The sequence below is a fragment of the Eurypyga helias genome, unplaced genomic scaffold, assembly GCF_000690775.1.
Source record: "Eurypyga helias isolate BGI_N326 unplaced genomic scaffold, ASM69077v1 scaffold3087, whole genome shotgun sequence".
Lineage (NCBI taxonomy): Eukaryota > Metazoa > Chordata > Aves > Eurypygiformes > Eurypygidae > Eurypyga > Eurypyga helias.
In genome coordinates this window covers 16,696-30,969 of record NW_010260924.1, presented here as the reverse complement: position 1 = coordinate 30,969, position 14,274 = coordinate 16,696, and the positions used below count along the sequence as shown (strand labels likewise).

Genomic DNA, 14,274 nt, shown 5'->3' with positions numbered 1-14,274 from the left:
AAAACTTTGTCCAAAGTAGGACAAACCACCATACAGTTTTTGTATATTCTCACCTCTCATATTTATACACTTATGTAATGGCCTTCGTATTTTACAGCAAAATTTCTATGATTCTATTGAAGTCCTTCTGTGTTTCAAATTAATTCTTTATTATTTGGCCACTTAGAAACACTTTTCCTTATTTTATAATTATTATTAAATGGCATACATAGCCATAGGGTTAAATGTGCTTGCCTTGGACCACTCCTAATTCCAGCCTATTCTCCCTGTTTCTCCTGACATTTTTCTTCCATTTCACTCCACTACACACCACGTGCAACCTTTCAAAAATATGAGGACAATCTCCCATCTCTACATCAAGACAACCAAGACCTATGGATTTCTCAAAACCACACTGAGAAAGGCCCTCTTTTATTTAAAACAGTAGAAGTAAATATTTGATCGTACTAATCATAAGGATACTGCTCATTCAACTCCTTTCAAATCAAGCATATGTAAATAGCTATGCATGTGAGTACACAAGGAAATCACAATTTGAGGAGTTTTCTTCTTTCTCCTCTTTTTGACTTTGTATTGGGTAGCCATGGATGTTTTGTACCATGGAGCAGCACAACACACTTGGCCACTAGGGAATAAACAGATCACCAGAAGTACACATTTTGATGTGTATTTTGAAGGAACACATTCCAATTTTCTGCATAAAGAGTGCGTAGCAGTTTTGTTGGCTGGGACCTGTGGAGCACATGCAGTTCAGAAGGTCTGCCCTCGGCAGTGTTTCCAAACAACCATCTCTTCTACAATGTGCATAAATTGTTCTGCTAGACTGCCCCGAGCACTCCCTGCCTAGACCTCTTCCATCCTTCTCCCCTTGCATGGCACCAACTTTGAGTTTAGCTCCATTCGCTCTAACCATGCATGCCAATGCAAGTTTACTTTTTAAAAGTAATGTGTGTTAACTAACTTATCTCCCCAAGCCTTAGGTTATTCTTTCTAATGCACTGTGATATATCAAATGCTGGTAACGACAAGGGCATGAAAACATATAATATCTTCCAATTAAATCTCAAAAGTTATTTTTTAAAGCACAGAAGTTTTTAGAAAAATAGTGTCAGCTTCCATTGGTTATTATAACGGATGTTCCCTTGTGTCCTTGTGCTGGATCTTGCTGCATCCTTAAGTGAGAAGTCACATCAAAGTGTGATCCGTTACAGCCTAGTGAATAGTTTCTAATGGTTTCAGTGTCATATAGATGCTCCAGGGCATATCCAGTTAATGTGTAAGCATGCTTATCAAAGTACTGCCTGTGGGAGCTGTAATAATTTGGGGAGGCTGCTGGGTGGTCCCCCGGGGTTTGATGAGGGGACATGTCTGAGTGCAGGTAGTCTTTAGCTAGTACCAAACTAGATTTTGATATTCGGTCAGAACTGGGGCTACTTATCCTAGACAGTGCTGTGGGGCTGTTGTCATAGTCATTTTCATGTGGGCTCATAATCTTTCCATCTCGTTGCTGGATGTGTTCACAGGGAGGAGTGTTGGCAACCGTCGGGACGCGGCAGACGTCCCCTGCCAACTGCTGCTGAGGGTAGTTTGCAAAACAGATAGCGTGCTTCTTCCCTGTGCCATTAATGGAGACCAGTGGATCAGGGGTTGTTTTCCGCAGCTGTAGTCTGTTTTCTTCCTCTTTAATCATTTGCTGAGTGGCTCTTATTAGAGTTTCAATTTTGCTGGGCTCATGTGGACTGCTCTGATACTGGTCAGTACGGTATCGGTCGCCCGATTCACTGGCAGAGCCAGGGTCAGGTGAGCTAACGACACTGTCCTCGTCCCAGTGTCCTCTCCCTAGTAAAGAGAGAAAGGGAAAAAGCATTGAAGGTGAAGGAGGAGGCAAGCAATCTTGAAGAACAAGTACTCTCAACCTTATTTTACAGACAGAAAACAAAGACAGAGGCAAGTGACTCATAACAAAGGCACCAAAAATTACCATGGTAGACCTCTTGCTTTTCAGTGACAACCTCTAGTTTCCAGTGTTTGCACATGGAACAAGTCACCCAGCTGAAAATATACAAAGAAGGTATCTAAACACCTCAACATCCAGTGCAATCTGAGATGCTCTAGGGTAACCAAGCATCTGCATATACCCAACAGGTATAGCACCAACTCCACATGAACTCTGTGTCTTCCGGAACAGTACAGGCCAGGCAGAGTACTCTTGGGCATGTCAAAGTGCCCCCAACACCAGTGTTCAGGCCCCTGACTTCTCACTACCTCTTTGCGTCGACAAAGTCTGAGTGAATTGGGACTGTGGTGAAAGAAAAAATCTCAAGGAATTACAAATGCACAACATTCCAGCATGTCTTCTTAGGCCTTTCCAGGAGCTAAAACATAGAGACAGCACTATGGAATAGTTTGTGACCCTGTAGTGACTTTATGCAAGTCACACAACAATAAAACACAAGTAATGAAGCAGTTCTTCTTTAGAAGTACAAGAAACCATAGCTGTTAGACAGGGTTATTGCAAAAATGTGATTCCATATCCCACCACATAAATATTTACTGCATAAAACATTTAGAATCAGAAAATATAACCATATTCTTAACTCTATTTAAAAAATAAGGCCCATAGACATATCAGAGGTGTTCAACTTACATGTAGCTGGAAGGACAGAATCAGATCTGTCAGTCCTCACCAGGAAGAAAGTGAGTGACTCCCAAACCTGAACCTGTGGCCAACTAAGGCCACATTATGTACTATAAGGCCACTTGATGAAGGATTTGCTGAGATACGTGCCAGCAGGGGGGCACGTGTTGGACTTGCACAAATTACTTAATGATGTCTTTGCCTCAGCATATACAAAGTTCTCTTTGGGGATGAGGCCTGTTGGGTTGGTTGACAGTATTCCTCAAAGGAAACCCATTTTCAGACTAGCACAAGTAGTTCCCCATGCTCTGTGTTGGGTCAAGGCATACAGATCTATTTGGGTGGCAGAGTTCATAACAAAAATCAGGGATGAGTTTTTATAATAAACATATCCTGTCATTTGTCAGTGGAAGTACTGCACTGTAGAGTATCTCATGAGCATTAATTTATCCTTTACATCCTCAAGATTTGGAGCCAAAATGCCAGGGCCTCCAGGTGGAAAGGAGCTCCAGCCACCAGATCATGTGGTACTTCAGGCAAACCATGACACACTGGGGAGCTGGTCAGCCATGGCTCTAAACCACATGCTCAGTTTGTCTCATCGCACAGACCATATCTGCAGTGTCCCAGGCATCCTGAGCATGACCAGAAATGCATGGGCTCACATGCAATACGCAGGGCCTGCCATACTGGTCAGGCAATTGTCATTATTATAAGTTGGCTCCAAGCCAGAACTACCAGAAGATACATCGAAAGAAGAGAAAAAGAAGAAAATATTTTCTCTCCAAAGAAATTGCTCTGACAGCACTGTTCACATCGTAGTGTCAAAAAAGTTTCATTTGTGAAAGACCAAGGTCTGAAACTGCCTAAATCTAAATGAAAATGGCACATATGCCAGGGAAGCTGACATGCTGCTTTCCTCAACTAAGACCAACTTGTCAGATTTTGGCCCAAATCTATAGGCAGACTGAAGGCCTTGCGAAACACATAAGACTTGATACAATAATGAAAACAACTGCAGCATCTGGAATTACAGCAAAACCAAGGAACAAACTAAAATCAAATTATATTATCCATTTGCATTTATCATCCTTGATAAAGCAATGGAATAAATATTTACCACTTCTATATTTGTACCTCTGTATGATAGTTCTACATTACTATCTTTCTATTCTCAGCAAGAATTACCGTGCACAAAAGTTGACAGCAAAATTACCATACTTTGTTCAATTCTCTTTTTTGGAGAAGAAAAAGCTAGAGAAACACAAGTGTGACAGAACTACAGAACAGACATAATGAAGGAGTTGTGTTCTCACAGGAACAGTCCTCATCAGCAAAATTTATGGCTCCTTTTCTTTCTTCATTTTCCTCTGACTGTATTTCCTAGAACTTGCTATTTAATCTTTTTTATAAACCAAACATAATTTTGCTCAGATTGGAGTACAGTTTTTCTTGTACAGTTCTTTTTGATTTCCAAAGGCTCATTCTGCAAGTCACTGGAATGTTACTAATGAAATTAGCTCTTTTGAGATTTTAAAAAACAACCTAAGTTTTGACAGATTATTTTAGTAGAAAAGCATTTTTTTAATGCTTCATCTATCCTTACAACCTTGAACTCTGACTTTTGGGTCAGTTGCAGTTTTTCAACCCTCAGCCTACCCTTTAAACCCAAGGACCTTTGGATTTTTCCAAACCCAAGATCAGCCTTTAGCTGTGATTTTTTTATTAGCTTCAGCCTCTGAAGATGTGCTAATGAACTGAGTCTGCAGCCTGCCAGACACGAAGCAAGGCTTTAGAACAATTTCTCCAAAGACTTTAAAGATTTCTTAATATCTAGCTTGGATTTAGCTCTAATTTTTTCTAAATAGATTACATCTGAAGTAGTCTGTTCTTAAGTCAAATAAATAACACATTTCTATCAAGTATATCATTTTGTTTATGTTTTTAAGATCATCCTTAAAATCTCAACAGATAATTCCACCTTAATTTCACAGATTAAAAAATATAGAACAAAATTATATTTTGCTTCATACAAGCCAGACTGTCAAACTCAACTTATTTTTAACTATTCCTCATCTCCATAGATGCAATCTCTGAGATGAGGACATGCATCAAGATTCTCTCCTGTTTCCTTTCTTTCTCATAAACAGCCACAGGTTTATGTCATGTTGCTTTATCCGAGATGGTGCCACTTCTGCAAATCCTTGTCATCTCTTACCATGAATCCTGTGCACTGACGTTATGTGGGGCATACTGTTTTCATACGCTTCTCTGCTCTCGGGGGACGACTTAGTCAGGGGCAATGCTGAACGAGAACCCCACCAGCTCTCCCTTCCTGGCTGCGGTGTTCCAAGGAAATAGCGGCCAGCTTCACATCTGCCTCCTTCACAGGCCTGAGTGTGGAAATGTCTGTCATCGGTCAGCCTGGAGTGGTCGAGTGCAAAACCGTAGCAGAGAGCACTGCGGTCTGAGTACTGTCTGTAGGCACAGGAGACATCGTGATGCTGGGAGCTCGGTCTGTCCGCAGGCTCCACTAGCTGGGGAGAAGCTGTGTCAGTCAGGGGGCTCCCGCCCCACTGACTCTCGTGGTCAGACTCAGATCTCTCAGTGTGAAATCCAGAATACTGCAAAACAGGAGAAACAGCAGGGAAATTACTACTCCTGGGAGCAATCTGCAAGTAACTGCACTGAAAAGACAGACTATGTATGTGACAGGATGTATGTCGTGAGCACGCCCACACGTCCACCTTCTGACTGGACTCATGGTCCTTTCCTGTACCACACCCTGTAACAAGCTCACAGATGACAGGAGAGACCTCACAAAAGGCTAAAACATCCCGCGTTGACCCTTAATAGCCATCTCCTTTACGATGTGATTCTGCTGAGCAACATCAATGTTGCAATTCAATATTTTTTTCAATACGACCAGGTTTTTCTTATTTCTTTGAAAGCTAATGCTTATGCTCAGCAATGGTGCCCCAGTGCTCCTCGGCAAAACACATTCAAAGGGGACTGAAATAACTCCGCTCCAGGAGCATTGTCGTATGTCATATTGGAAATGAGTGTATTTGTGAGGTTTTTTCCTAAGGGTTCCATCCCTTTTCCTCATATTTTTTTGATGATGCTTTTTTTTTTTTTTTTTCTCCTTACCTCGGGTGGTATCTTGCAACTTCTTTCCTTCTATTAGTAGTAAAAAGAAAGCCTCCTGTAGATCCTGGGACTACCAACTCTACTACAAATTAAAGTTAAAAGTTGTGGCAGATGGGTAGGAAGCTGAAAATCACAGCTCTGCTGCAATGTGGAAACAAGGAAAATCCAGAACCTTTTTGCTACCTCTAGTCAAAGCAGGCAGACTGGGCATTTGGCACCCTCAATGAAGCAGAGGGCTTAATTAAGCAGAGGGATAGCTAAGAAGTAGCTAGCAGGCAGTTGGAAAAGCAGACAGAACAGGAGTATGGGCATTTGTTTAGAGAGAAGGAAGGGTTAAGTTCCATGTCAGGGATTTCTAGATATTCATAATTAAAGTTTCAAACTTTTAGATACTTTTGGGAAAAAAAAATAAAAAAGAAAGCTAAATCCTAGGAGGTTTAATAAGCAATCTCATTTTTAAATCTTTTTATTTATTGGAACTGTCAAACTTCATGGAACATCTTTAAATCAATTTCACCCATGATTACGGATTGGGATGTGACCAAAGCTGTACATGCTCACCTCTTCAGTACTGCACACTCGTGTCACAAATCAATGTATTACAACATGAAACCTTGGAATTCTCCCATTCCATCACTCACCTTCCAGATGCTCACTCTGCCTTTCTTTTTTTAATAGGCATTAGACCTCTCTCCTGAAAACATAAGCTTACCTTCCTTTTCATTAGACTGAGTTGCTATGAAACTCCTCATTATCAGGCAGGATCAAGGTTTTATGCACTTACCAATCGAAAGTACTGGCCAGATGTTTGACTTACAGAAACTTAAACCATCTGTGTAACATCAGTAGTAGTTTTGGCATTTAATTGGGTATTTCTTCAGTATTCCAGTTTTTATTTTTGAATACTGTTTGTTAACACAATAGGTTATTTAAAGGAAAGAAAGAAAGGGTCATGGCTTCGAGGAGCTTGATTGTGTTTTGTTATTAGTTGTCAGAAGAATACCCATAGGCAAAAAGCCTACCAGTAGACACGTATGAGGTCAGCAAGTTAGTACCACCATGTTCATAGCAAGGCTTCAGAGATGAAAGGGTAAATCTGATTTTTCATGGAGGTAAGGTAGTTAAAGAGTCACAAAAGAGTTCTTTTAAATGTCAGTAACTCGGCATACGTTAACTAGGAACTTTGTTCAGCCATTGCAGTGTTATGTGACCAACTGGGACATCTAACTCTTCCATTATCCTTTCAGATCTCATGTCTTCAAACTGCTTAGTCACAAAGATATCTTCACAAATACCAACTGAATTATTGTAAGCTTTTTGACAAAAATATATAACTAAAATCATTTCCAATGAAAAAAAAAAATTAACAAAATTTTGACTAATAAATTTTAGTCAAAATATAAATTCACAAAAGAAAAAATACTTTTGTATCTAAAATTCTTAATTTTAGAATTATTTTTAATGCTCTTTTTGGACATGACTTTTATAAACTAGATTTTTTAATTTAAAAAGTTAAGCTGGAATATAAGATAATACAAGCATAAATGTAAGTATAAAAAAGTTAAAAGTTCATTTATTTTCTTAATAAAAACAAACTTCATTGAATGCATTTTTTTCAAGGGGAGGACAAGGAAAATTAATTTCTAATAATATAATGAAAGTTCTTTTTTTGCACAATTTATGATAATAGGTGCTAGAGAGCCCTTCAAACTGGAAATTCTTAATTTTATTTAGGACTAATAGATACTCCTCCATTAGTTCTCTCTTTCTAAAAACACCTTAGGGTCCAACATATCTTCTCTTGAAGGGAATTTCTCCATTAAACTGAAAACTTGTTTGGTTTTTCTTATCATGAACCTAACCACAGAGGATTCAATTGCACTGGCCTTTGTGCACTCTTGTTAAAGAAAGGGTAACTATTTCAAAGAGTACATGTTTCATGTATCAGAAATGCAGCATGCAATATCATATAGCCATTCAGTCAAGACCAACAATACTTCATGCATATTCTTTGTACTTCATGCAAATGATGATTATGTGAGATCTGACCTGTGGCAGCTGCTAGGCCACGGACAGAATTAAATTAGCACAGTGAATTGCTTGCGGCCCACCTTGTCTACCAAGATTTGATATGACTGCATATTCTTAAGGTACAACATAAGCAGACACAGGCAAAAAAAATGCCCAATTCACTTTAAAAGCAAATCACATCTCTTCTTTGGCATTGTCAGGCTGCCTCTACTGTTGCAGTCCTGCCACTGCCTCTTCTGGGAATCCGATGTTGACAGGTGGAGACTCCAAATACGGGCATGGGTGACATGTTGACAGGAGTAGAAATGGAAGGATGATCAAAGATACTGCTTTACTGAAATGGGAGTCGAAACACTATCTCTCTAGTCAAAATTAGGCTCCCATATGTCAAGTGATGAAAGACCATAGAAAATGGAATCAGATTTAATGAAAATTATGGCCAATTAAAATCAGTGAAAATAATTTTTTTCATTCCTCGTCCTGCCTCACCAGAAATACTTTCCTTTCTGATAATTTTTTGCTTTCTGACTTCCAACAGGCAAAATTTGACAATCTTTAACCACCAGACAGAAATTAAACATAATAAAGCAGATAGGCAACATCTGAAATCTCTTCAGGTGATTTCTGAATTGTCTTCTAGCATAAACAACTACAATAAATAAATTAAATTGTCCTCCATCTGATTTCTGGAAACTGAATTGCCACCTCTGGATACTAGAAATTTCTTCCAGAGTGCTAATCTGGTGTACCATCCCCGTGAGAGCACACCAGTGGGATTAGCACTGACGTAGGAAAGGACTATAGGCCATCACTGATGTTATTTTCACTCCAAGAAAAACTTCAGAAGGGCTGAAGGTGCAAGAAAATAGGAAAATAAAAATTCTATGTCTAAGAAAAGCTTGTTTTACAAGAGCCCATGGAAGAGTATTAGGCCAGTAGACAATTTAATATTTCTCAGGTGATTTTCTTTTGCCTGACCTTCCATTCCTACAGGTGTCTCACTGGCCTGAGCACTCGTTCTGTCATACACAGCAACATCAGCCTGCTTCCCACACCATGCCAGATGTTCAAACAATACATGTTATAGATATCTAATTTTCTGGCAGCCTACTCAGGTTTTTATCATTATAAACATTAAATATATAGTGAAACCCTCTCAGAGTCCTCTTTTCCATGAAAAACTTTCACTACATCAGCATTAGCAGCTTTCCTCTTGATTTGTGCCTTAACCATGAGAAAAAACATCACAGATGCGGGCTGCATTGTACTGAGAACATATGCATGCTTTTAAATCACTTTTATCTTACTTTTTACTAATGTAATCCTGAAATGTAAAATATGTTCTTTTTGCATTCACTGTTATAGGCAGAACAGATGGTGAAAGGCTTAGATTAAAGTAATACAGCATGTCCATTAAAATAACCCCCACTGCTGGTGACTCTTCACCAGATCAGGAGTTATGTTTACTATAAAAAGAGGGTTTTGCTTCGCTTTTGAATACACTGGAAATTGCCGAAGTGTTACACTACAGGAAGAAATGAAAAAAAATGACACAAAAATAAAAGGCTGACTAGAATCCAGCCTGATTCTGTTATCCTTTTCCCATTGGATGATATGTCCAATTAGAGGCGGATTGCAGAATTAATCCATATTATCTGTTTAAAGGAGCTATAAAAGCAGTTTACCTCCAAAAGCAGGTGTATTAATATACCCGTACTAGGGAAGGGTCTTACTTCCAAAAACTCGTGCCTGCTGTAACACACACCAAAGCCTCCATTCCAACACCTCTTGGATACTTGTATGGGTGCATTCATTTTATACATATATATAATCTTTATCCAAGAACTAAAATAAGATATGAAGCAATAAACATTTATCCAGATCTGACCATAAAACACTTCCATTAGAGGCAGACAACAGACAATTTTAAATATTTTCTTTAAACAGCCATCATTAATGGGAGATTAAATTCCAAACCCATTGCTCAGATGATCACAATTAAAATGTTTTTTCAATCTTATTGCTATTTCCTGTATACAGAATAAACGAGGTCCAGGGCTAGATTTTGGGAACACAAAATAAATGAGGTCCAGGGCTAGATTTTGGGAGCCCCTCACAATGATAATCATTATGGGGAAGACTACAGGCATCTTCTAACCAAATCACAATTTCCTTTTTCTGCAAATTTCTATCAAGTCTTCATCTCGCCTGTTCTTTCACTTCTTTCAGCTCTCCACCTTTCTGGTAGGACAGGACAAGGAGAGCACTGCTACAAAAGTGTCTGGGCAAATCCTACAGCTGTGTCATGAATTTTGGGTTGCTCTTCTCTCTGCTTTCTTTTCCCCTGCCTGGGACTGGTTTCACAGAACCAACTAGCCCACTGTACAAATGCCAGTCGGTGTTAACTGGATGTTGAGCAATGCCTCCGATTTACTGGACTCAGTTTTTACTTTAAGAGTCTACAAGCACCATATGACACTGTGTCTGCTTTTGCATAAGGTTTGAGGAGAAAACACAGACGCTGTCTTAGGTGACCAAAACATCCACCTTTTGCCCTGGCAGTAAACATTCAGCTGAGATTTATTAACGTGGTTTTCATACAGTTCACATCCTATGAAGCTATCCCAGGGGCACACAGCTGGCAAGGGAGAGGATTCTCAGCCTTCACCCAATAACACATACAATTCCTTTTTCTCTTCAAGAGTGAAGCAAATTAAATGGTAAAGGGAAAAAAAGGGGGAAAAAAAGAAGAAAAATACGAAAGAAAGTATGTACATTTAAATCCCCCAGTTGCTCTTAAGTTTAAGAAATACTTTGCCTACTGCCATTACTTTACTGCTTCCTTCCTCCACCAAAACCCAGACTCTCATGTAAACCAAAACCCATGACCTTACTTTTCTGCCATGGTTTTTGAGTCACACTCTAATTCTCTACGACTGACGGGCAAATTATGTGGGCGGGAGAGTGAGGGACACAGGCCATACCACCTGCTGCATGTTCTTCACAACAGTTTTTCTTAGTCTTTCAACAGTTTATTCAGTGGTGGAGAAGGATGAGAGGGATGCAAAGCCAAGCTGCCAGCGTTGCTTGTGGTGATGTGCTACAATGAACGGTATGACCATTTTTCAACATATTGGCAACTAGTACGACTGCTTCTTTCTGAATGATGAAATCTGTGAGTTTACTACTAGGCAATGGCTAATGAGGATGCAGAGTGAAACTGGAGAAAACATTCTGAGCTTTCAGACAACAATCCTTGATAAATCAACACTCTCAGGGCTGCACTGATGGTTCAGGATTTTTTCTGGTGGCAGAGAGAATAAGGAGGTACTGATGAAAGTCACTTTCAGAAAGTGAATTGATGAGGGAGGATAACAGGTCTTCAGTTGGGATTGTCTTGCTAGCAAATGAGGATTTCTGAAAGGACTCTGTGAGGGGAAATGAAGGGTAACTTCAGTAAACTAGTCATCTTAAAAACCTAATTTAGAATTAATTGTAGGTATCTTCCCTGATTCTTTAAAGCAATGTTATTACAATTGTTTGTTGGAGTGCATTCAAGAGAAAGACTCTTCTTTAACAACCCACAAAAATGCATGTGAATAAATTATTAAAAAACGAGAGCCATAACAACCTCTGGCAAAATTAGATCCTTAAAATTAAGAATCTGAGTTCATATCTAGGCGCTTGGTTAAATAATCCCTGTGCCAAAAGCTGATGTCATTTAACTGAAATTCTTACCCTTGGTACGTTTGAGGGGAAAATGAAGGAAAACAAGGAAGTGGTGCAGATGTCTGGGCTCACACTGTACACTCTTAGAGGTCAGTTTAGAAAACATTGTGCCTGCAGAGAAACTGTAGTCATCAAGGTCATTATCAGTTAAATATTGACCTGTACTCATTAAAAATATATGGCTCTTCAATGTTATATCATGAATGCATACATTTATATCCACTGTGTGGTGGCATAAGGGCAGTAAGACTTAAATCATTATTTAGTAAACGTAATGGTTATTTTGACAAACAGATTTATTTGGGCTAAAGGGCTGAAAATGTAAGTATGCAAGTGCTGTGGCATTGTCTGCAGAAATCAGTTGCATAAATGTATTAGATAACCTCCAGTTCAGGTACCAAATCAAGTCTGGTCCATTTCCCTACACATTAACCCTGAAAATAAAATCTGGGAAATTAAAGTCTTCTGAGGGCAATGGCTACCTCCCAGCACTTTCTCCCTTTCAAAGATTTGTACATGGCAAAGTTTTTTTGTTCCAGTTCATCAAGTTAGGTTCTTGCATTCCTTCCTCAAAACTCACGCCTCCTGACTAAGACTTCAGTATTAAACTGCTGTGAAACATCTGACAGCTTTCTAGATATGTTGGAATTATTAAAGAGCAAGTAGGAAAAAGCAAGCTTTCTCAAATGGTAAAACTCACAATCCTCTTAAACCAAGTATTTCAAAACCAACATTTCAGTTGTCCTTCTGTCCGCCCCTCATTAACTCTGAGCCCTGTGTTGTTATTGTTGATGATGATGATTTATTATGCATGCTGAAACATAAATGTTTCCAGCTTTTTAGAAACAGTTTAAAGAAACATATTCCTGTCTCAAGATCTTACAACCTATCATTCTTTATGCCCTTTGAGCAATGTGTTCTTTGGCCCATTGTAATTACTGAGGTAAAATAGCAGTCAAAATCAAGATATTCAAAAATATTTAATTTTGTTTTTCAAAGACAACTACCTGTGGGTATGGTGATGTCCTTGATTTTGACTTTGTGCTCGAGAGGCGAGATTTGCTTCCCTTTCTATTATCCGTTATGGTCGGAGTTGAATTTGCGTATGAGAATGCCGGCTTGGTAGCAGTGACCTGATCCAGGGAGAGCTGTAGTCCTTTATATTCAGTATCCCTATATAAAAGGCAAAAGTGAAAAACAAACTCACTTCATATCTTAATGGGAAACATTCCTTCCTTCTTAGTGGGGGGTAGAAATAAAAGATATCTTAAAGGAAAAAGAATAAAACCATCCAGGGCAAGCCAGTATACCCCCCCTGATACATTTAAGTAGTATAGCTTACTAAACAACAGCACTATTTTTATACTGAAAATATGATTGCTTTTTGAATCCAACTGTTATCATCCTGATCTACTTTCTTCAGTAATAAAAAACAACGGGATGGAAATTTCTGAGATTTATATTACAGTTCTGCATTGGGCACATAGCTAAGCAGTAAATAGGATACATTGTCCTCAAAACTCTTTTAACTGTACAACTACAAACTTACCATGTGCGCATATGTGTGTGTATTCATGCATGTGTGGGGATGCACATAACAGCCTACATAGATGACCAAATAAATTGAAAAAAAATATTTTTTTTCTGGAAAACAATTAATCTTTAAGGTTATATTTTTCGTTGTTTACAAGGTTTCAGGCAATTGGCATAAATTTTTCAGTTTTTCTTCTCCTATGAGTTTGTTTATGTGTGTTATACTTTAACAGCTTTCCGGTCAGAGAAAACAGCTAAATAAATACTAATTTTGTGATTTAAATGGTCTGTCCCCCACTCACAAAATATTAGAGGTTTTCTATGGAGAGCTAGTTTGTGAAAACGGCAGTCCGTGAAGTTCAGTGTCAGTTTCTTCAAACTTTCTAATGAAGACATAAAAGTAAGGAAAACTGGCATTATTCGCAATGTCTTACCAAGCATAACGAGGGCATATGCATTGGACTGCACCCCTCTGCACACATCTGCATGTGTGCGGATACCTGGGGGAGTAAGAAATGAGTTCTCCAGCTTTCATGTAGTCATACGGAACCCATTCTGACAATGATTTATTAAAAGAGAGCAAAGAAAGAGTTTCTTCCTGACCTACCTACCTGCAGGAAAAGAGGAAGGATTCATGGCTTTTCTCTTCCTTTGTGTTAATCAGCAAAGAAGTAGGAGAGCAAGGGAAAGAACAATGATGCTCTTATGCAGTCAAGGAGGCAACATATTCATTCACACATTATCCCATACTCCATCTAACGCTAAAGACTCATCTTTAATGAATTTCATTAATAATAAATTGTTCACCCAGCTTTAGCAACAGTATCTTGCTCTGTAATCACACATATATTGATGTAAGTTGTGAGAGTTTAGCATTTTTTTAGAAAGGAACTGCACCACAACCCAAGCATATAATGACCTAGTACACTGGAATGCTTTCAGATAAAAGTCAGGGGCAGAAGGATAAGCTTGATAAACCACTGGAATAAATGAAATATGATGAATCTTCGAGCAGTCACAGATAAATTAAGTTGTGCCACTTCTACACTAAAAATTTTTTGCACCTGATAAACAACAAACTTGTTGGTTAAAGAGGCTTAGGATTTTTGGCAATGCAGATAACATGCAATAATCCATGTATATACAACACCTGAAAATGGATCACTGGCATTAGAACTGTGCTGACCACATAG

At 38.8% G+C, this 14,274-nt stretch overlaps 1 protein-coding gene across 1 annotated transcript; it reads right to left on the bottom strand.

Moving 5' to 3' along the window:
- Positions 1 to 1,108: 1,108 nt before the first annotated feature.
- Positions 1,109 to 12,721, bottom strand: SIM1 (single-minded family bHLH transcription factor 1; the record flags this gene model as incomplete). The annotated part of the gene is made up of 3 exons (XM_010155178.1): positions 1,109 to 1,839; positions 4,857 to 5,262; positions 12,556 to 12,721. Coding segments are annotated over 3 exons (1,303 nt in total), but the record flags the coding sequence as incomplete, so codon positions are not given.
- Positions 12,722 to 14,274: the final 1,553 nt, after the last annotated feature.